Source organism: Scardinius erythrophthalmus, assembly GCF_964197995.2.
Source record: "Scardinius erythrophthalmus genome assembly, chromosome: 8".
NCBI classification, from domain to species: Eukaryota; Metazoa; Chordata; class Actinopteri; order Cypriniformes; family Leuciscidae; genus Scardinius; species Scardinius erythrophthalmus.
The window spans coordinates 16,916,955-16,940,375 of NC_138228.1; the positions used below are offsets into that span (position 1 = coordinate 16,916,955).

The following is a 23,421-nucleotide window of genomic DNA, read 5'->3' on the forward strand; positions in this document are numbered from 1 at the left end:
TTTCACCAGTAAAACTACTGCGAGTCACATGCCATGCCCATAAGAAATGAAACTCTTTTAGGGTGATAGCATCAAACTGGAATGCTCAAACATACATTAAACACTGGAGAAAAAATGATTTAGCTTTTCATTCTTAAAAACCCTCTGCAGTTCCCTCACAATCCTGTTTAGGAAAACCTGCTGCACAGAGACCACTGAGATTGGCATCTTTAAATTGAATCTGTCAACCAAATAGCTAAAATGAATCAGACTTCCCAAATCTTAAAGTGACAGGAAGTCAGCAGGAAATCCAAGAATCAAAGTTGTGCGAATTTGGCTTATTCATGTTTTAAATCTGATTTGGTCCCAGTGTGAGGAAGTCACCCACTCTTCCTGTGACTCAGCAGTTCCTTTAACTCAGGTCAGAAAATGACATCAAATTGCAACTCGTCTTGATATTCATCCTTAAAAGGACTGTCTTATCTTTCTCTCAAAGAACAGATGTACAACTCTAGAGAAATTAATTAACGCTTTCCATAGCGTTCGGCCCACTTTGACAGTAATGTATAATTAAGTGCAAATACATCAAGAATCAATAAATGGAATGAAAAAATAATCACTTCAGTATCATCAGCTTTTATTTTTTTAAAAAAGAAGAAAAACACTGTGGCGTTTTCAATCCTGTAGCAGTGGTTTTCAATCCTGGTTCTGGGTTCCCACCGCTCTGCACATTTGTCTTATCTGACACACTCAGTAACACTCATGGAACTCTCACCAAATAATCTGATGATCTGAATCAGGCATGTTATATAAGAGAGACACAAACGTGCAAACCGGAGGGTCCCAGGATTGAAAACCACTGCTATAGAAATCCATATGTTCTCAAGACTGGGGTATATTTACAATCAATAAGTTATTTACAACACGACTTTGAATGTTGCGATGTGTACGTCACAGAGCGTTGTACTCCACACACTTTGAGGGATCTGTTGGGAAATGTTTCTGACAGATTGTCATTAATCTTTTCAGCCCCTGAAAAAATGAAAAGAAAAAAGACGATCACTGACCTGATAAACAACACAATGTAACTATGTAATATCACACTGTCATTTCAGACCTGAATGTATTTCCTTTGGGTCTCGTCATTGAGCACATGAGCGACGTGTTTGGAGAAGATCTTCTCACGTCCAGTACGAGCGTGGATGCCCACCATGGTCACACCGATGGGCCATGGAGCGTTTCCTATAGCCATCTGCAGATAAGCATCGTTTGCCTGCGTGCACACAGTGTGTTAGTCGGGGTTCTTCACAAATATACTAATTAAGAACAGAAATTCAAAGTATTGTAATTAGTAAGACAAACCTTAACATATTCCCTCTCCAGCATAAACTTGATGATGTCTGTAATGGACTCCTTAATGTCTCCTGGTAAATTCTACATACAGAAGACACAATGAGTTAAACAAAAGGCTTGTGAATCTATATCTAATAGCTTAACAAGCACTTAATAAGCGTTGTATGGAGAACAGCGTACCTTCTTGCGTAGTTTTCTGAAAAGAGGTTCCAGGTAAGATTCGGTCTGTTTTTGGGTGGCACTGGCGAGCTTGCCCTGGACACTGCGCTTCACATGGTCCTCTCGGCTGTTTAGATCTTTCGCCCACACGCCCAGCAAGAACTACAGAAACATATATGCATATACAGGCACACAAGATAATGGTTATACGCTTAAATTATGCATTAGATGATTATTAAATCATTATTTAATTAAATTAGGGATGCTAACGGTTAATCGACAATCGCTTCTTGTTAATAATTTAGGGTGTTTACAAGACAACGATGTATTAATAATTGTGCGTTTGAAAAGTTCCGCTTACAGACTTCAAAATGATCCCTGTTCACACGGATCCGTGAAAATGACTAAAAACGCCGAATTCTGCATGCCATGCAAAGGAATGGGTAGGTTAGCCGTTTATTTTGAAACAACCTTTTTTCAAAAATATATTGAAAATAGAATTTGTATTATTTGAAAAACAAACAATTTTGGATGATGTCAAATTCAATGCGTGATTCAAGAATGCACAGTATCTTTAATGAGCATTCTTTGCATTTTACAGTGAAGTTTTCTGTGTGACTGCAAATAAAGCAAATAAAACAAATTTTACATTTATTACCAAGGCAGAATGAATAAAGGATAATATTATGTCTGACTTGGAAACGAACAGCAGACAGAAAGCAGATTGTTAATAAGTAAAAGTAATTTTTAATTTTTTTTTTTTTTTTCATATTCTCCAAATTTTCCGTAATATGTACATTATCCTGTTCATTTAGGAAGAAAATTACACTTAGAATGTCTTGAGGTGTGATTACCACAGAATAAGCAGACAAACTGATTCCGGGAGAATGTCATCACGTGATTGGACGCGGGCACATGCATACACAACACAACATTCAGTCAGCGCATGGAGTTTGTGTGTCCAAGCAGGGTGGTGAAAAGATCATCCTTACATTCAGGCTAAACATTTTTAATGTTTCTTAATTTTTAATCCTTAATTTAAATAATTAATCAATTAGAATATTGGCTGAATGCATTTCTATAAAAATCAGTTCAAGATAAACACTCACCCTCAAAGAAACGTAAAACCACAGTAAATTAAAAAATACATACCCTCAGTACTTTATTTATGACGTCCATGTCTCGAACATCATTACCAGTGCCAAGAGACGCTCCCAGATCCTGTTTTATACAGGTTATTAGACATGAATGTAGCATCAGACATGAGCCAAATCTTATATTATACAATTACTGAAATCATAAATGCATTAGTATCCAGACAGCCAGATATCATATAATTGTAAATAGATTAGTTCAGTTTTTCCCAAAAATATTTAAGGGTCAGCCAAATTATATAAGGGTCAGCCAAACCCCTTTGACCTAAAAGGTTCAATTGAAGTTTACTCTGATACTTAAGGTTAACATTTCAATGATTTAACAACACATTTGCATGACGCCGGTGTCCTGTTCGTTGTAAAGTAAAATAATATAATTAACTTTACAAACTATACATCAATAAAAAGGTCTGAAAGTCTCAAGCTTATATTTTTGTTATCTGTTCTACTGTAAAAATATTTTAGGGACAATAATTTCCTAATTGAGATTGAATAAACAGCGTCCTTCAGGACACAAAAGTGTGGACAATATTGATGGATTCTCATGTTTATTTTTCATTCCTTTCAAGAGGAGTATTATAGGGAACTTGTTTTTGCAGTTATGGAGAACATTTGATTGCAGATGTAAGACTATAGTGCCACCTAGCGGAAACATGATTAAAATACTCCTAATAAGACATCTTTCTACCGATTCTGGAATTGACCTGCTATAAATTAGCTGAAGTTAGTGTTGTGGATTCTATGTGTGTGTGGGTTTACCTCCAGCTCCTCAATGGTGGTATTTTCTTCATGCACTTTGAGGTCGTGTTGTGTGTCCAGTAAAACTGAACCTTCTGCTCCACCCACAATCTCATTCAGATACTGCTGATCGATCTTATCCATGGCAGCCTTCAGATCATTCCTCAAACCCTAAACACACAGACAAGGTAATCCATAAGAAGTATGTCAATGAGTATTCAGCATGAGTCAGTCAATAATATAGTATATACTTGAAAGCTCTGGCAAAGCGAGTTTCTCTTGCAGGAAAATTCAATGTGGTTTCCTGGTAAACAAACAAACTCTACACACGACAAGAGTGTCAAGATGGCGAGAGGAAAGTTGGGTCTTACCTTGTTTACTTCTGGTGCTAGAATTTCAATTTTGCGGAGTCTCTGGAAAGCATCATAATCGGATTCGCCAAACAGACGGACCGGCTCGCCTCGTTCCCTCAGACGTCTGACCGCCTACACGCAGCAAGAAGATTGATTATTCATCAAGAAAACAAGCACAGTATACGAGTACCATTCGGTGAGCTCTGATTGGCTGACCCACCTCCTGTCGAGAGAGCGTCATTGGCAGTTTCTCCTCCGTGAGCTCTAGTTCTAGCACAGGATTGGCTGATGTAGATGGAGGCTGCTCATCCTCAGTCTTGTCCAGCTTGGGAAAAAAAATTCAACATATAGAGAGAGATAGAGAAGAAAATGGTCTCTTTGTTCCATTTTATTACGGTTACATCAGGGTGATTCCACTGCAAAGCATAGAAATGTAAGATTGAGAAGGGCAGCTTGCAAAATAATAATTAATAAACAACAAAAAGGAAAAACTGTCCTGGCCAGATTTTCCAGCAAAAAGGCCAAAAACAGATACTTCTCCATATAATCATGCAGCTATGTATGTTTTAAATTGGATTAAATCTTCTTCTAATCTTGTAGAAGTATGAGCGCACATAATTCTCCCAAGATGCAATGGGTGAACAGCAAGGAATCTGACACTGAAGCTGTATTTCTTGACACTGATTTGAATTTAACACACCATGCATGCAGTGCACTGCTAAATCAAAACCGAATAGGGAAGTTAAAACAAAAAGAGCATTGCACAAATGAAAGAGCAGGCGAGAGACATCTAGAATTTAAGCAACTCGTGATTTGCTCCGGGGTAGGCACCTCTGTCACATGATTTTACTGCGGTCATTATGCAGGCTGGGCTAAAAATTCGGATAGTGCTGCCTTCAGCTTTGTGCAACACTGGGAGCAAAGGCAATTAAACACAAATGTTCTTCAGTCATGCCGAAACCGAAACCCGGTCAAACATTTCTCTCTGGCAGCATGCATTCTGTCTGCCTGAGCCCTACCTGTCTCACAGGCTGCTCATTAGAAACCTAAACTCACAGAACACACACACAAACAGCAGGAAACACAATATGAGAAGATACACAGCAGACAGAAGACGCTGCTGGAGGAGAACACTAGAGAGAAAGAGCGAAGGCACAAGTATGGGAAGACACATTTTAAATGGGACAGTTCATTTCTTTTAAATCTACAGAGGATGACTGACAGGCAAGTGAGCGACCCTTCTTTGTCGCTAACTATTAAAAACATTTTGTTAATTGAAATAAAGCTTAAATACAATCAAATATAAATATTACTTGAAAAACAAATCTAAACAAAAATGAGAAATATTGCCTTGGCAATAGACTGAAATAAGTTAAAGCAATTCAATTAATTATTGGAAATAAATACAAACTAAAACTGACATAAAAATAAATTAATCCTAAATAAAAAACTAATAAAATGACAAAAGCACATAACGAAATGACTAAAAAGTAAACTAAAATTAACATGAAAATCATTATCATTCTAAAAATAAAAGCAAATTAAAAATTAATAAAACAATACAACTAAAATAACACTTTAAAATTAGGGTCTGCGAAAACAGAGTAAAAATATAACAAGTAATCAGATTAAACTAAATAAATAAATGTATTGAAATAAATGTAAAAAATATTAAAATAATGAATAAAGTTTATTTAAATAATACATCTAACAGTACAGAACTACACTGAGTAAAACACATAATAAGGTAACAATGGAAACTAAATATTTTACGTATTTATAGTATTCATTTTTCACTGTATAAATTGATTCTTTATAGATGAAAATGTCTTTTAAAATTCCTTATAGCTGTTATTTCCTTATAGATATTATCAGGACGGATTACATAACAAATACAATGTGGTATTTACTACCCAGCCCCTAAAGGGACCTTTGCAAAAATACAAATATACAGACTTTCACGTGCTCACGAGAAACGTATCTCGTGCGCACGAGAAAACTATCACGATAGTTTCTCGTGCGCACGTGAAAGTCTGTATATTTTTATTTTTGCAAAGGTCCCTTTAGGGGCTCCGTAGTTTTCAGCTGTGACCAGCTAATGGAAGTATGACTCATGATGTAATTAAAATTAACCATTTGTATTACTACACACAGAACCAAAAACATGTTTACTATAGTTAAACCATGGTAACCACAAAATAACCATGTTTTACGACACTAACCATTGTTTAAGCATGGTATTTGTAGTAAACCTGGCTGCGGTTCTACAAATGTTAATCAATCCGACAAAAAAACATGGTTACTACACTTTTACTATAATAAATAATGGTTAATTTTCGTAAGTTGTCTAACGTATATTCACAGCTGACGTTTGTAACGTTACCTTGTATCCACATCTCTTATAATATTCTTCCTCTTCCTTTCGCGCGAGATCAGCCCTTTTGAAGTATTTCTTTGAGTCCTGGGGAAACAGCAAGAGTACATCATTACACAAACCCACATATCTGTACACAACTGCATTAAAAACACAGCTGTGTAAAGGGTCGAACTATAAAACGTTCTAGAACAGTCGATACTCACGTCTATGAGATCTTTGTCCTCTATAAGCTTTCTTTTCCTCGCGATCTCTGCTTTGAGGATGTCCATAACTCAACAAAAATACACAAAATGACAAAAATACTTAAGATTGTATGACAAAATATGTCACTTTTTTCACATAAACAATCAACGGGAAGCAGTTTACACTTCCATGCACTGCTTCCGTTCGTGCAGACTGCTGGAGATCAATCTCAGTCATCACTGCCATCTAGTGGATAAATCCGAGACAGACGCTGAAAAAGTTTGATCGGTGCTTGGAATCACCGAGTTCATGTGATCGCAATATAAAGAACACAGTTTGTATTTTTATCTTTTTTTAAACATTCTGAATAAAATCTGTGGAGAAGCGGTCTTCTTCATTTAATATATTAAACATATCTACCTTGCATTTGTATAGTAGGCCTTTATCAGTTGCATGAAACATTGATCCAGAGCATTTTCAAATTGTACACTAAATGTTGAATATGGTGTGTGTGTGTGTGTGTGTGTGTGTGTGTGTGTGTGTGTGTGTGTGTGTGTGTGTGTGTGTGTGTGTATGTGTGTGTGTGTGTGTGTGTGTGTGTGTGTGTGTGTGTGTGTGTGTGTGTGTGTGTGTGTGTGTGTGTGTGTGTGTGTGTGTGTGTGTGTGTGTGTGTTTTTTTTACTTATATTGCTCGTTAATTAAACAACAGTTGTTCACTACATTATTTTATGATGATGTTCCAGATTTATTATAAATCGATACATTTTAGGCTCATTTTATTTATTTAAATATATTTTATAAATTAAAATATTTAATATCTTAGTATTTTTTTTCTTTTTAATTTCCCCTATTCCCTTTTCACTAATCTCTCATTTAGTATAAGCATAAAAAATACAACATAAAAAAAGAAAAAAGTTTACTCTAATTTGCTGCCTTTAATTTTTAAGTATAATCAACTTGGATATTTAAGTCATTTCGACTAAAATTACATTAAACCGAATTATTTGAATCTTTTAGTTGAACAAAACATAATGTCGTAACTTATTGGTCATGTCATTTTTTACAGTGATTTCAACGCATTGTGGGAGTAGGCTAGTCACAGACTGCCAAAACTCAAAGTTTCTTCTACTCTTGACAACAGAACTCATTTCCCCCCAGTCTGTCTGATGGAAGTCTGGACCCTCATATTTGCGCCCTACAAATATTAGCGACCATCAGGTGGCGCAAAGGAATAGACGTGACGAATTCTGAAAGAATTAAGAGGTTTATTTATTTACATCATAAACGAGCAGCCCCGCAGGAGAATGTAAACGCGTCCTGTCCATCATCCTCCTCCTCCTCACCACCACCATTCATCATCATCATCATCATCGGTCCACAGAGACGCGCGATTATTATTAAAGCTCATTCGCTTCACTCTTCATCAGCTGGACTTAATGAGTTTGTCAGTGATTAAAGAGCCTGTGTGCTGATGAACTGGGCTGGATTCTGCCTCTTCACCGCTCTGCCCTTAAAATGGAGTTTGTGGAGAGGAAGCGGAGCAGGAAATCTCAGAGCTTTAAACTGGTGAATGATGCAGGTAAGCGGACATTCAGTCCTGGGAGATGACAGCAGACAATAGGGCACATCGCGGAGGCGTTACGTCAGCACTCTGGAATGCACCTGTGAGACAATGTATCATTCCCTCATTGTCCTCGCATCATCGCAATGTCAGACGCTTCGTTTGGCTTCTTCGTTAGATTTAATCGCGTGTTTTTCAGCGGCGCTCATAGTCAATTATTTGTATAGTTTGTCCATGTGCTCTTCTTCAAGCGTGATAGAATAGAATAAAGGTCTGTTTGCTGCATGCGTGAATGTGATGATGGTGTGGATGAAGATGTTCACAGTCACGCAGCCTACAGGTGGTCCTGCAGCATCACTTCATCACATCTGCACCGCACACACGTCACGCATACAGCTGCTGTGGAGAGTGACATCACAGCAAGAGTGCGTGGCATGTCAATCAACGTGCTGCTGCACTTAATCTAAAACTAGATTGGTTTTAATCCTGCATGCAGTTTTTAACAACTAATTCAGACAGCCTGTATGCAATAGTCTATTTTTATTCTTGTATTTTTTTAATTCATTTACTGTAGGACTTTTAAAAAATATGCTGAAACACATTGCATTTACTGGTTTTATGTTTAATGTCCTAGAGACCTCAATGTTTTATGTGAATGCTTTTATTTTTATTTAAAAAAAAAGATTATCTCTGTTCTAATCAAAACTCAGCCTCATTGCACTTTCAAAAATGTGGATATAGCTGGAAAAAAACAAGTATGTGATATAAAACGGATATGGATATTATTAATCTATGGTATATAATTTATTATATTTATTATGTGATGTTTATACTCTTTATACTTCATGGGAGACAGATATATACTCGATAATAATGATTAAGTGCAGTTATACAGTGTGTACAAGACAGATCGTTTAATTATTCATGTCAGTTTTCATTGCATTTTTATGTCATTCATTTCATGTATATTTATGCATATCTGTTATGTATAGCTGTGGACACCAAACACAAGTAATGTACAATTTTGGACATTATTTGAATGTGTCATTTTGTTTAGTTAGTTCTTATAAGAATAAGAAAAGTTTCTCATGAAACATGAAATGTTTGGCATGATCTTAGATAGATAGAACAAAAGGCCTAGATAGATAGATAGATAGATAGATAGATAGATAGATAGATAGATAGATAGATAGATAGATAGATAGATAGATAGATAGATAGATAGATAGATAGATAGATAGATAGATAGATAGATAGATAGATAGATAGATGGATGGATGGATGGATGGATGGATGGATGGATGGATGGATGGATGGATGGATGGATGGATGGATCATACTTTTCTTGTCTTTCCCTCAGCTTTTCTGTTTTTCTCCAATCTCTTAAAAGACTAAAACAAAAACTCTTCTGTGATTCGTTTAGATTTTAGCCATGAAATGGATGATGTAGACCAGAACGACACTGAAGGAGAAGCAGCTTCTGAGAGTGAAGGTATACTATGGTTCATCACACACTTCATGACATGTACAGAATCTCTGTGTTAACTGTGTCTCTCAGTCTGGTTAGGTGACGAAGGGATGGAGATAAAGAAACAGATAACAGGCATGATGCGCTTGCTGAGTGACAAGACAGGACGAGTGTACCAGCGAGTTGGACGAGAGGGAGAGACCCTGAAACAAGAGCCACAGGAAGAGGCTCTCAGCCTGCCCGTGGCACAGAGCCCAGCTCCTGAACATCTCCAGGACGGCTGGAGCTCAGTCCTGCCTCTGGCTCACGGCCAGTACGGCACACGCTCCAAAACCCAGAGGATGCTCAACCACTTGAAAACTAATGGTGAGTCTCTAATCCAGAGATTTTGTAATCTTCAGAAGATTTGTTAAGTGAGAAAAATCTATATCCAATGCAAAACAGAACCATGTTTAGGTATGTATATTACACTATGATGGTATTTGTATGGCCCCAAAAAGTATTTGGACATTTAAGTCACACTTAAAAATGTACACTGTAAAAAATTATATGATCAATAAGTTACGACAACATATGTTTTTGCATTGCTTTAACTCATCACTATAAATTGGGCTATTTTATTTTAACTTTTTTTATAAGTTATACAAGATTCAACAAATTTTGTTCAAAAATTAAATTTGTCAGTTTAATGTAATTTAACTTAAAATGACTTAAACAAGTTGATTGTAAAAAAAAAAAACAAGGCAGCATTTATTTTATTTTTTATTTTTTTACAGTGATATGAATTTCATTGCATTAGATGACAAATGATAAAAAAGTAGCATTTATTTTTAAGAAATATAGCACAAGCACATTTTCAGGAAAACTTTTCACAAAAAAATAAGTTTGCCTTAAATTTTGACATTTAGCATTTTTATCCGAAGTGACTTACATTGCATTTGAGCTAAACATTTTATTAGTTTAGGCATTAAAAACAGTGCATTACCAGGTAAGACAATCAATATATGGTTCAAAATTAAGAAAAAAGTATACTTTGTGAATGTCAAGGGTTAATATAATGACCTACACCTGGTTACTTTATGTAGAAAACTGAAGTTGGCATTATTTGGTTGCTCATGCTACTTGGACATGTCATAATCTAATTCAATAACATTGAGACATTACTAAATATGATTAATTTTATAATGATATATTTGATTTGATTTTAGTACATTTAATTTTTTAGTGCATTTTATTGAATTTTTGTATTTATCATTTTCCAGATTTTTGCCACTACCACACCACTTATCTTAACCTCTATAGTTATTGCAGTTTATCATGAGTTTGAAGGGCTTCACATAGGAAAACATAGGAAGATATTACATGAACCCCCCTTGGGATTCTTACCAGGGGAAGTTGTATTATGTGACTGTTGGCTGTAGAAAGATGTACTGTCTGGCACCGCAGCAGCAACTGTCTAGACAGCTTTGGATAACACAGCAAACACGTAATGTCTTTCTTCTGTACACACAAAAAGAAACAATAACTCTCTCACTGTTAGTCTGGAGTCAGAGAGTCAGGTGGCTTTTGTGCCGGGTGCTTGGAGCCTCTGGGTGTGAGACATCATCAGTGATGGGCGTTGTGTTGACGATGCATCTGTGTTCTGATTCAGACACGGCCTTGCCCCCTGCGCCTGCTGCCATGGCAACTGAGCCCAGCTGCTGTATGTGTAACTGCAAGAGCACCCTGCAGGCCATTCTGCTGGAGTTACGTACCATGAGGAAACTGATCCAAACTCAGAGAGGTAAACTCATCTGCTAAACTCATCTGAACGCACGTACAGCCGCATTTACCCGTGTTCTGCTGCACTCTCAGGGACCCAGGACAAGCAGGTCTCCCAGGTCTCACTTTCCTCGTCCCGAGCCTCTATCTCCAGGAGGAGGACTCGAAAGAGGAGGCCAGGTCACAGAGTGACACTTCTGACCGCAGCCACTAAAAAAAGCACACATCTGTCTCCACCTGCTGAGGTCGATACTGTTACTGAGATTAATCAGTCCAGAGAGGACACACCCTCCACAGTGGCAACATTTATCCCAGATCCCATTCCCAGTGTGAAGACACCTCCCTCTCACTACAGCGTCACCAGAGGCCAATGCACCACAGAGGTACACCGCTGTGAATGTGTGTGGGAGTGAATACATTTTTTGTACTACCAAGGGATTGGTGAATTGTGAAAAATTGTTTGTCATCAAAAGTTACTTTTTAAAATATATAATATAATATAATATAATATAATATAATATAATATAATATAATATAATATAATATAATATAATATAATATAATATAATATAATATAATATAATATAATATAATATAATATTTGTGCATCCATGTTTCCTTTCCTTGCGTCTTAGCTCCACAACCTTTCACACTTAACGACTGTAAGGCCGATTATAAATGTAATTTGATACTTACGACTGATCATGCCCAAACACACCGAGTCGCGTTCAGTCGGTGTTCACAGTCGGTGTTTAAAATCTGCTCCAGTCATTGGAAACAGTCTGTAAGTGTGTTCAGTTCAGTCTTAGGATGTTTCAGCTAGTTGTTAAGTGTGTCACTGGCATTATGATGTGAAGGAAGGATACACCTGCGTAATCTTGCTCATGATACCTCAGGAAGCTTTCCTCGTTCCTCATTCCTCTTCTTAGAATTAACCCTGGCATGTTTCAGAAGCACCAGTTAGCCAGTTGTATTTACTTGCCAACCCACATTTTTACTCTTGGCAAGTTATTTGTTTTGGACCATGTTTGCACCCATCAGATTATGGCCATGTCTTTCTTTCTAAACAGAATGAGTAAGTGCTATAAAAAAATGAAGGGATGAGTGCATAAGTACAGTTTCACAACTCTTTAGGCTTTGTGTTCGTACTGACAATTGTGTATATAATGAGTAATGTACATGACTTAGAAATGACTGTTTGTTTTTTTCTTCTATTTTTGTCTCATCCATCTAAAGGTGACTGTGTATTAATGACTTTTATTAATATCTCGCCCGTCTGTCTCTCCCAGCCGGAGGTACAGTTGGCCGAGGATTATGACATATTTATTCCTAAAGCACAGTTGGACTCTATCTTACTGAACTACACACGCTCTGGCAGCCTGCTCTTCAGGAAACTGGTGTGTGCGTTCTTTGATGATACAATTCTGGCGAATTCACTGCCCAACGGCAAGAGGAAGAGAGGTCTGAATGACACCAGGAAAGGACTCGATCAAAACATAGTTGGAGCCATTAAAGGTGTGTGAAAATAAATAAACCAGACCTGAACTTACTCAACATCAATGTAGAGAACATTATGATGAATCTATACAGTAGCTCTAAAAAAAAACATTTTTGGACACTTAAAAATGTCATTGCTTTAGATAATCAAATATTAAACCATGTGGTGCACACATGCAAAACATTTCACAGGAAAACTTTTGTATATATACACACACACACACACATATATACATATACATATATATACATATATATATATACTATTAGGTACACCTTGCTAGTACTTTTGCCTTCAGAACTGCCTTAATTATTTGTGGCATAGATTTAACAAGGTGAAACATTCCTTAGAGATTTTGGTCTATATTGACATGATATACAGTGCTATGAATAAGTTTAGACACCCATGCTAAAGTTGACTAAAAAGAGGAATAAAAAATCATCTTTTGGAAACTGAACTTAATGCCTTAATTTAAAAAATGAGGAAAAATCCAACCTTTAAGGACACCAATTTTCTTTGTGAATGAATAATGTATGGTAAATAAATAAATGTTCTTCCTTAAAATATAGGGTGCATAAGTTTGGACACCCCTATGTTAAATTCCCATAGATTTTTATTTTTTTTAATCATCAGTTACTTCATGGATCCAGGATACTATGCATCCTGATAAAGTTCCCTTGGCCTTTGGAATTAAAATAGCCCAACATCATCACATAGCCTTCACCATACCTAGAGATTGGCATGGAGTACTTTCCATAAGATCATCTCTCAATGCAAATCAAACTAGCGATTAGGCTAACTGAAATTAAACCATGCCAATCTCTAGGTATGGTAAAGGCTATGTGATGATGTGGGGCTATTTTAATTCCAAAGGCCAAGGGAACTTTATCAGGATGCATAGTATCCTGGATCCGCGAAGTAACTGGCCTTTAAAAATAAAAATCTGCCTGCCTCTATGGGAATTTAATATAGGGGTGTCCAAACTTATGCACCCTGTATTTTAAGGAAGAACATTTATTTATTTACCATACATTATTCATTCACAAAGAAAATTTGTGTCCTTAAAGGTTGGATTTTTCCTCATTTTTTAAATTAAGGCATTAAGTTCAATTTCCAAAAGATGATTTTTTATTCCTCTTTTTAGTCAACTTTAGCATGGGTGTCTAAACTTATGCATAGCACTGTAGATTTGTCAGTTGCACATCCAATGATGCGAATCTCCCATTCCATCACATTCCAAAGGTGCTCTATTGGATTGAGATCTGGTGACTGTGGAGGCCATTTGAGTATAGTGAACTCATTGTCATGTTCAAGAAACCAGTTCGAGATGATTTGAGCTTTGTGACGACACATCCTGCTAGAATAGCCATCAGAAGATGTGTACACTGTGGTCATGAAGGGATGGACATGGTCAGCAATAATACTTAGGTAGGCTGTGGCATTTAAACAATACTCAATTGGTAGAAAGGGACCCAAAGTGTGCCAAGAAAATATCCCCGACACCATTACAACACCAGCACCAGCCTCAACCGCTTATTCAAGTCAGGATGGATCCATGCTTTCATGCCGTTTATGCCTAATTCTTACCCTACCATCTGAATGTCGCAGCAGAAATTGAGACTCATCAGACCAGGCAACGTTTTTCCAATTTTCTATTGTCCAATTTTGGTGAGCCTGTGTGAATTGTAGCCTCAGTTTCCTGTTCTTGGCTGACAGGACTGACACCAGATTGTCTTCTGCTGCTGTAGCTCCTCTGCTTCAAGGTTCAACATGTTGTGTGTTCAGAGATGCTCTTCTGCAGACCTCGGTTGTATACTTGAATTTCTATCAGCTCAGCAGATTGTCTTGACCATGTCTACATTAATGTTTTTGCCACGTGATTGGCTGAGTAGATATTTGCATTAACGAGCGGTTGAACAGGTGTACCTAATAAAGTGGCCTATGAGTGTATGTGTATGTATGTATATGTAAATAAAATCTGTAATAAAATGTATATATGATGTTTTTAATCTGTAATTTTTTTCTGTGTGTATGAATCTAGTGTTCACAGAAAAGTATTGCACTGCCAATGGAATTGAGAAGCTTCCCGGCCCTAGAGACTGGGTCCAGATTCTGCAAGACCAGATTAAACTTGCCCGTCGACGCTTAAAAAGAGGTGAGAACGTGAGAAAGAGAAATAGATGGCATGAGACATTAAAAAGACAGGGCAAGGGAAAAAGAAAGAGAGAGAGCAATGCTGTTGTAACAATGCTGCTGCTTCATGATTGATGTTTGCTAGTTGAGTCCTATTAAAATAATGAATTGATCATTAAAAAGTGAATTTATCAAATGGTATCATTTATTTGATTTATTTTTAATGATTTGCAGCAGAGACAACCTCAGACAGTAGTGATATTCAGCACAAAACAGGTACTCAGACACTGACCCAAACCCACACACACTGCATGAATGAAAGCACTTCAGATTGATGAGTGTCCTTCACCTCACAATATCCCAGCATTCTTTGCAATACCAAATGATTTATTAGACTGGTTATGTCCACGAGTTAAAGATAACAACTTTTCTTAAATAACTTTAGAGGGAAAAATCCATTGGAATACTATTCCCACTAGTATTGTGTCATCTTTATTCCTTTTTGTATGTTATTTTTCAGAGAAAACTGTTGATAAGGTGGAAACTGTGATGCAAAATGGTACAGCAATACACACCTTTAACATATCACTTTCAAAAAGTGCCATTATTCTTAAGTAACACTTTCTTTTGTACCGCAGGTGCTGTTTATGAGAGAACAGAATGTCTAGTTGCTATGGACACTGCCTGAGAAGAGATTGTTTTCAACAAAATGCAATCTCCTACCCCCACAAAGGAGTCATTTTTAATAGTTTTGTCCATATAGACTGTAGCACGTGTCGACAGATATGGCTTTGAAATTCTCATGGTCAGCTGTGTAACAGACAGAATGTTTGTGTGGAAAGAAAGGGCAACATTTGGCTGATCAGTAGGACCCCTCCCGACAACTACGGACACACTTTTGTAACTCAAGTACTCTCACTTAATCATTTTAAAGTGGGTCGTCCCAGATGTCACTAGTTGTGTTCAATTAATATATGGAAGTGTTTGTAGTTTTTCAGCTTCATCCAAATGCTTCACCAACAGATATCAGCAGAACTGCTGAAAAAACATGACTGTGCCTTTAATTCACTCTGCCATGCCAAGCAACAAACTGATGTCATTTCACGGTTGTGCTGTTTATTGACACTTTCTGGTGAAATATGTTGCAGTTTCTATATTAATTGTACTTAATGTCACATTTGCTGCACATAGTCTTACTAATGTGTCGTTGGTTATATAATCTGGCAGACTGGTTATGTAGAAATGTAACTGTTTGACTTCCTGTGTAAGAGGATTTAGTGTCTTTTGAATGTGTACAAATGAGTGAATATGAACATTGTCCTGCGTCTGTGTAACAAAGGGTTTTTACCTCATGGTCAAATGCTTGAATAACTAATATCTGGTTTAAATACTAGTTAAGCTTTTTGGACAGCATCTGTGGCTCGAGTCATGTCTGTTTTTAAAAGCAGTTTTAAATGCACAGAAATGCAGTTACATTGCACATTTGTCCCTTAGACGTCCACTGTAAGTGCACAACTGTCACCTCAGACTGATGTTTGCTTTCCCAAACTGAGATATAACTCAAAATGAATGCTGCAGATGCGGTTGAAAACGCTTAAGCGTGACTATTCCTTTAAGCGCACAGATATTATGTCTGTTTCTCTTTTTTAATATGCCTGTTGTAAAAAAAAAAAAAAAGCTCAATTTTACGTTTATTAGTGGAAAGTTGTTTGGCGTCAAATAAATACTATGGCTGTGTCCTAAATGGTTGATCTAAACCTGTTTAAAATATGCTTGTTTTCCCCCACCATACAGTCATGTGTCCATATTCAAAAATTCATCAAGTAAAATTTCTGTCACACTGAAGAAACAAAACCGCAACACTTAAAGGACATAAAAAGCATATATTTAAAATGTTTGTAATGCTTTTGTTGCAATCGTATATATATTTATTTCATAAAACTGTGAAGATTAAAATTGGTAGGCTATATTTGCATTTGTGGATGTAGAATTTACAAAAACAATATTAAATGTCTAATAAAACAATTATCATCTTTGAAATTATAGTTTATTTTGTAACCAAAAAGAATACATATATAAAGCAAAGACAAAAATCTGTAAATACTCATAAACTGGCAAGACCACAGTAAGTTTAAAGGTACAAACTAATGTGGACATTTTTTGTTGCCGCACTCCGATCTCCTTTAAAGGGGAGGTGATTACGTCACGCGGGAAAGAAGGACCCTTGTAGAACTTCGACTTTTTAATTAAAATATCTCCTCAGAACACTTATTAGCTTGAATTGATGTTCGGGATTAATGTATCATCACCTGAACAGTTAAAATAATCTTGTACACATCAAGAATATGGCACTGTTCGCCGAGAAATAGAGTATTGAATTCAGTGTCAGTCTTTTCAGGCACATTTTCGAGGCGCCCTTTCTGCGCGCGGTGCATTGCGGGAGCGTCGCGTCTCTTGTATCGAGCGAAACCGGTAAGCACAAACTGAACAGCACAATTAAAGGGGAAATGGGGCACGAATATAACTGTGCCACAATGCATTAAGTGTGAGGAGAGCTATCTAATTTATTCCAGTAGAAGGCATATTCAGCGGAATTTGTGTAAAGTGGGTCAAATAATTTTAATTCTTTATTATTTCTCTGTTGTGCACACTGCAATCATGGCGCGGGCGCTTTAAGGGTTAATTTTTTCCACCGCCGACATTTTTAGAAACATTTCGGCCGGCTTGCTTCTGTTATAAGTGTGGATCATCTGACTTTTTAAACGTTTTCTTAGCGTGCATAAGTTATACTGTATATTAGATGCTATGAAATGTGATCAAGCAGCGAGAGGCGTTGCATTGGATCAGCGCGTGCAGCTGTATTAGTGATTCATGAGCGAATTGTTCGGTTGACATGATTCTTTTTTTTTTTAAATGACTCATTCAAGCCGTTTGCAAGCGCCTGTATCTTTTATTGTTGATTCTTTAACATCTTTGAATTTATAAATGGAAACCTATGAAGGCAAAATCTTATTTCCGCTGCTTTAAAGACTATATTGGTAATTATCTAGCTTAAGTAAAAAAATTAAAGAGTAACAATTCAGCAAACTGATTTTTTAAAAAATATATATCTTTAATTTGTTTGCGCAACTAAATTGTACTATTGGTATCTGTTTGCTGTCTTTACTGTATTAGTTGGTGTCTGAATCGACATTATAAATGTAATATATTTGTTGTGCTAAAAAAAAAAGTTGCGCGGAGAACTTTGGGAATATTTGGGTGATGAATAAAAACGAGTCAAATCATGTTTCCGCTGGTTCATTGAAAAGAACCCTTCGAACGAATCGAATCACTAAATGAATCAGTCTTGGACAGAGAGTGCGCGCCACATACATCAGTGCAGTTCGAACTATCGGATCCAAGAGATCACAACATCAGCATGCACCCATATATCTGTACATAAAATGCCTTGCATGGTCTGATTTTAAAGAACCAATTATTTATCACAGGAAATAAAGTCTAAATAAAGTGCAGAATGTGTTAAGTCCGTAAGGTTGAGTGTTTTTTTTTTTTTTTTGTTATGAGCGGGGCTGTTGGACAGCAATTCAGAGGGAGAGAAAAATGTTGCCATGTAAACAAAGGAGGATGGACAGTATATTTCAGCTCAGCAAGAGTTTTAAAAAGAGCTGATGTATTTAAAGGGGAGGATCACCTCAGAGCATCAGTGCAAATACATTTGTACAAAACTGTTGCATTATTTTGTTTCATATTTGGGGTGAAACAGTAAAATGCAATATTTATTATTATCATTAGTTGTTTGCTTGTTTGAATGATCTCTTTTAATGTCTTAATTTTGTATCTTTACACATTTTAATATTTGTTTCTTTCTTTTTCAGATTGCATTTGCCATAGTTTAAAGGAGGTTTGTAAGCCATTGTGCGTGCGAGTAACGTTTTGTTTTTTAAACATGTCGGTGCGGGAATCTTTTAACCCAGAGAGTTATGATCTGGACAAGAACTTCAGACTAACACGCTTCACAGAGCTTAAGGGAACAGGTTGTAAAGTCCCTCAAGATGTGCTCCAGAAACTGCTGGAATCCTTGCAGGAAAACCATTATCAAGAAGATGAGCAGTTCCTTGGGGCTGTAATGCCCAGACTAGGTAGACACACACACACACACATGTTTTGTGGGGACTTTTCATATATAGAATGATTTTTATACTGTACAAACTGTATATGCTATCCCCCTTCACTAAACCCAACCCCTAAACCTACCCATCACAGAAAGCTTTCTGCATTTTTACATTTTCAAAAAACTTCACTTAGTATGATTTATAAGCTGTTTTCCCTTATGGGGACTAAACATGTCCTGACAAGGATTTTGGATATTGCCATCTTTGTGTGGACATTTTGTCCCCATAACGTACAGTTTACCTGGACCACTCACACGTATAGCTAGAAATGATTTTATTAGTCTGCTCAGAGAAAAAAAAAATCTTAAAGGAATGGTTCTCAAAAAAGAGGAACATTTGTCATTATATACTCTTTATTGAGACTTTCATAGTTTCTAAATCTTAAATGACAAAACAGAATTTTCATTTTTGCATGAGCTATTATTTTTTTTAACTTTCAACACTTCTTAAAACTTCAGGAAAATCATTAACCCTGTTTGAAATAACAATTTACTTCCAATAGGCATTGGTATGGACACTTGTGTGATTCCGCTGAGACATGGAGGCTTGTCACTTGTGCAGACCACAGATTATATCTACCCCATAGTGGACGATCCATATATGATGGTAATACTCACTTTAAAATAACATTAAAGATGTCATGCATCACAGACTGAAAATGTGTTTTTCTGTATGAATTCTCTTGTCTTCTAGGGGAGAATTGCTTGTGCCAATGTGCTGAGTGACCTGTACGCCATGGGTGTAACAGAATGCGATAACATGCTGATGCTTCTTGGTGTCAGCAACAAACTCACAGAGAAGGTGAGGCTGAGGAAAAAGCCTTTTGTGTTACTGAGATGTGAAACTGATCTGTAAATGTTCAGGCAGGGTGTAGTTATTTTAAGGAATGGTTTGCCTAAAAATACTAAGTCATCATTTCTCCTGTGAGTAAATTATAGTTTTGGGGTAGATATACTTTAATAACTGTATAATATTTGATAAGCATATTTCTAAGGCCTCTAAATGATCAACAGAATCAAAACTTTGATAAAAAACCTGTTGTACATAATCTGTTTATTCTATATAATTCTAAAAACCTGAAACCTGTGAATAACTTTAAGAATAGCTTTTACTTTGTTAGTAATATTTTAAGATGAACACTTACTAGACTGAAGCAACTTAGGTTTGCTTGATTACCATACTTCATTTTTTTAGAAAAATCATGTTACAAATATACATCAGGCTTTTGAGGAACATTTACTTGTACAACTCTTGCCTTAATAATCATCATTGTATTGTATTGCATTATATGATTTGCCCCCCACAATGAAAACTAGAGAGCTTTGATCAAACTAAGCATTTAAATATCATATTTAGAATTACAACTGATATTTAAATGCCTTTTATGTAAGTTGTCTTCTATAGTGTTATTAAAATCCACATTGATTACATTACAATCTATCAGAATTAAATCTAACAGTTTGGCCATATTAAATATCAGCACCAAATTGAATATTTTGGTTCAGATTGGGACTCTGAATAAACTTTTTTCCTCCTCAAATGTGAGTGCCATATTCTGCTATATCATACTATATAAGCCATAAAAGCCTGATGTATCATATGAAAAGCCTTTTTTCATTAGTTTATTTTTTAGATTTGGTCTAAAGTTCAATAAACTTCTATTTCAGAAAAATTCAGGATTAATAAATATGGTTGTATGGTTTTGTAGGAGCGTGATAAGGTCATGCCACTGGTCATCCAGGGGTTTAAGGATGCATCCGAGGAGGCGGGAACCTCCGTTACAGGTGGTCAGACTGTTATAAATCCTTGGATAGTCCTGGGAGGCGTGGCCACAACAGTGTGCCAACCGAATGAGTTCATTATGTAAGTATCTCTAATTTGATGTACTCTTGGAGTTATTGTTACATGCTCAGCTAATAGGTCTGTCCATTTCTGTAATTTTGTGCATGTGTGTTTATGCATGTTCTAGGCCAGATAATGCAGTACCAGGGGATGTGCTGGTTCTTACCAAACCACTAGGAACACAAGTGGCGGTCGCAGTGCACCAGTGGCTGGACATTGTGAGTGTTTTAGACATTTTGTAACTTTGTATTATAGCTTGAACAGGGTTTAACTGCTTGCTATCTTTCTTTCTGTCTCAGCCAGAGAAATGGAATAAGATAAAGTTGGTCGTCACTCAGGAGGATGTTGAACTGGCGTATCAGGAGGCCATGTTAAACATGGCTCGACTCAACCGAACAGGTCAGTGCATGTCACATGAGTGCGGCTCATAAGTAAGTTTGCAGCAGACGTTTGACACTTATCTGTTTCTCTCCGTCCAGCTGCCGGGCTGATGCACACCTTCAACGCACATGCAGCGACTGACATCACAGGGTTTGGGATCCTGGGCCATGCTCAGAACCTGGCACGGCAGCAGCGCACAGAGGTGTCTTTCGTCATTCACAACTTGCCAGTTCTCGCCAAAATGGCTGCCGTCAGCAAAGCTTGTGGGAACATGTTCGGCCTTATGCACGGCACCTGCCCAGAGACCTCAGGTATAAGATCTGATCTGCAGTGCACTTTTTCCCCCCTTGTGTCAGGAAAGTGTTCTGAGGTGTCTAAAATTCTGACTTTTTTTTTTTTTTTTACAATTATTTACAATTATTACCATTTTACATGTGAAGAAAATGTAATAATAATATAATTTAACTACTAATTTTATATAAATCATCTGCATTTTAAATATGAAAAAGTAATAATAATAAAAATGGAATCAATCAAATAGGTAAAAAACAAATCTAAAATATATTAATAAAAAATAATGTAGAAATTATAGAAAATTTAGTAATACACCTCTATTCAAAAGTTTGGGGTCAGGGAGATTTAAAAAAAAAAATGTTTTTAAAATAAGTCTTATGCTCACCAAGACTGCATTTATTTGATAAAAAAAATACAGTAAAAACTAATATTGTGAAATATTATTACAATTTAAAAGGGCCGTTTTTTATTTGAATATATTTTAAAATGTCATTTATTCCTGTGATTCAAAGCTGAATTTTCAGGATCATTACTTCAGTTTTCAGTGTCACATGACCCTTCAGAAATCATTCTAATATGCTGATTTGGTGCTCAAGAAACATTTCAGATTTTTGCTATTTCAGGAAACCATGATGATAATTTCAGGATTCTTTAATTAATAGAAAGTTCAAAACAACAGCATTTTAAATAGTTGTTTCTTCATGTCATAACCTTTCTTTTTCCTTTCAGAATTATGTTTAAGCTAAAATGGGAAAATGTTTTCAATGTTTATTTCCAAGTTTTCAATATGGTCTCTGATGTTTAGAGCTATTAAGTATTTAGAGTATGTTTATTTTTATAACTCCCTGTATTTTAGTCTACTTAATACGCTATTATTACATATTTCACTTATTTAGCCTTGCAAAAAGCAGCAATCTGAATCTTGCATTTATCTCTCTTATTTTTCTGTAGGAGGTTTGCTGATCTGTCTTCCACGCGAGCAAGCTGCCCGTTTTTGTGCCGAGATCAAATCTCCTAAATACGGCGAAGGTCACCAGGCGTGGATCATCGGCATTGTAGAGAAAGGCAACCGCACAGCACGCATCATCGACAAACCCCGCATCATCGAAGTCGCGCCGCAGGTGGCCACACAGAATGTCAACACCACCCCAGGAGCCACATCTTAAATCTGAGCGGCCCAAACAGCTAGCGTACTCTAGCCTCACCTGAATATATATCAGTAATGATATATACAACATCTGCCCACCTTGGCCTTCAGGCAGATTCTACATGGACACGGTTATAAAGCAGAAGAACATTTAACGAAGAAAATTCAATTGCCTTTTTATGTCTATAGTTTTCTGTTACATTAACTGGCCATGCACCTGATTGTGAGGCAGCTTCCAAGTAGAACGTATAATTAATAGTATAATTCTTATCTGATACTGTTGATTACTTCCAAATATCTTCTGCTCGCACATCACCTGCGGTCTCATACATAGCTATGGTGTGTTTTAGCCTTTCCTGTTAGTATGCACAACCCATGCGGTAGTTCACATCATAATCTTTGCCTCGAACAATAGTTAATGAAGCTGCAGTGACGAGGAAGGGCGTGTCCGGGAAGGATTTCTTTTTTTACTTTTGTATTATCCCTCGTGCGTCGGATAAAATAACCCTCCCTCACTGTTCGGTGGAAACATTGTTGGACTGAAGGAATCAAAGGTAATACCTCTCTGATAAATCAAGACCTCGTATTCTGGGAAACGCACCGCTGTCTTTCCTCAAAGAATGTGCTAAACGTTGGAGATGCAGTTTGAATTGTATGATATTTCCTGTTTCACATGAACATCATTAGTTCTGTTCTGTGGTAGAGATGTTTTTATATTCTGTACAAAGGTCATAATTTCTTGCCGTCTCTCATATTTGCTATTCATCATATATATGCCTTGAAACCCCTCCAATAAATCTCAGATCTTTTTTTAAATTCTTGAAAAGACGTGTATCTGATTGTGTGTGTGTTGGATGGAAAGACCGGG

The 23,421-nt window shown here is 36.6% G+C and overlaps 3 protein-coding genes across 7 annotated transcripts; 2 read left to right on the forward strand and 1 right to left on the reverse strand.

Moving 5' to 3' along the window:
- Positions 1–595: 595 nt before the first annotated feature.
- Positions 596–6,547, reverse strand: prpf18 (PRP18 pre-mRNA processing factor 18 homolog (yeast)). Of its 4 annotated transcripts, XR_014030677.1 has the most exons (12): positions 6,317–6,508; positions 6,120–6,197; positions 4,756–4,782; positions 3,957–4,061; positions 3,755–3,868; positions 3,405–3,554; positions 2,644–2,712; positions 1,513–1,653; positions 1,342–1,413; positions 1,097–1,252; positions 869–1,011; positions 596–681 (listed from the first exon to the last, which is right to left on the reverse strand). XR_014030677.1 is itself a non-coding variant. In XM_081373309.1 (11 exons), exons 1-11 carry the CDS (start codon positions 6,380–6,382, stop codon positions 931–933), a joined length of 1,059 nt encoding a protein of 352 aa, XP_081229435.1. In that variant the 5' UTR covers positions 6,383–6,502; the 3' UTR covers positions 596–930. The 4 variants fall into 4 exon arrangements, 2 of the variants coding, with proteins under 2 accessions (XP_081229435.1, XP_081229436.1); XR_014030676.1 differs by lacking the exon at positions 4,756–4,782 and having other exon boundaries at positions 6,317–6,547; XM_081373309.1 differs by having other exon boundaries at positions 596–1,011; positions 6,317–6,502.
- A 976-nt stretch (positions 6,548–7,523) lies between these two features.
- Positions 7,524–16,471, forward strand: bend7 (BEN domain containing 7). Its single transcript, XM_081372150.1, has 10 exons — positions 7,524–7,875; positions 9,281–9,349; positions 9,416–9,691; positions 10,977–11,108; positions 11,180–11,469; positions 12,376–12,601; positions 14,626–14,739; positions 14,952–14,993; positions 15,238–15,276; positions 15,356–16,471. Exons 1-10 carry the CDS (start codon positions 7,812–7,814, stop codon positions 15,403–15,405), a joined length of 1,302 nt encoding a protein of 433 aa, XP_081228276.1. The 5' UTR covers positions 7,524–7,811; the 3' UTR covers positions 15,406–16,471.
- Positions 16,472–16,889: 418 nt separating this feature from the next.
- sephs1 (selenophosphate synthetase 1) lies at positions 16,890–23,369 on the forward strand. 2 transcript variants are annotated; one of them, XM_081372596.1, is made up of 9 exons: positions 16,890–17,189; positions 18,593–18,856; positions 19,392–19,495; positions 19,583–19,690; positions 20,598–20,752; positions 20,859–20,949; positions 21,031–21,130; positions 21,211–21,423; positions 22,358–23,369. In XM_081372596.1, exons 2-9 carry the CDS (start codon positions 18,664–18,666, stop codon positions 22,570–22,572), a joined length of 1,179 nt encoding a protein of 392 aa, XP_081228722.1. In that variant the 5' UTR covers positions 16,890–17,189; positions 18,593–18,663; the 3' UTR covers positions 22,573–23,369. The 2 variants fall into 2 exon arrangements, with proteins under 2 accessions (XP_081228722.1, XP_081228721.1); XM_081372595.1 differs by having other exon boundaries at positions 17,179–17,321.
- The last annotated feature ends 52 nt before the right edge of the window (positions 23,370–23,421 follow it).

Excerpts from the sequence above, each read along its gene's own strand:
- bend7 (XM_081372150.1), top strand. The coding sequence starts at position 7,812 with ATGGAGTTTGTGGAGAGGAAGCGGAGCAGGAAATCTCAGAGCTTTAAA. Across the intron at positions 7,876-9,280 it reads TAAACTGGTGAATGATGCAG|ATTTTAGCCATGAAATGGAT; the intron begins GTAAGCGGACAT and ends TGATTCGTTTAG. Across the intron at positions 14,740-14,951 it reads CCGTCGACGCTTAAAAAGAG|CAGAGACAACCTCAGACAGT; the intron begins GTGAGAACGTGA and ends AATGATTTGCAG.
- prpf18 (XM_081373309.1), bottom strand. The coding sequence starts at position 6,382 with ATGGACATCCTCAAAGCAGAGATCGCGAGGAAAAGAAAGCTTATAGAG. Across the intron at positions 6,198-6,316 it reads AGGACAAAGATCTCATAGAC|GACTCAAAGAAATACTTCAA; the intron begins GTGAGTATCGAC and ends CTGTTTCCCCAG. Across the intron at positions 4,062-4,755 it reads ATGAGCAGCCTGTGAGACAG|CTGGACAAGACTGAGGATGA; the intron begins GTAGGGCTCAGG and ends TTTTTTCCCAAG.
- sephs1 (XM_081372596.1), top strand. The coding sequence starts at position 18,664 with ATGTCGGTGCGGGAATCTTTTAACCCAGAGAGTTATGATCTGGACAAG. Across the intron at positions 18,857-19,391 it reads GGCTGTAATGCCCAGACTAG|GCATTGGTATGGACACTTGT; the intron begins GTAGACACACAC and ends TACTTCCAATAG. Across the intron at positions 20,753-20,858 it reads CAACCGAATGAGTTCATTAT|GCCAGATAATGCAGTACCAG; the intron begins GTAAGTATCTCT and ends TGCATGTTCTAG.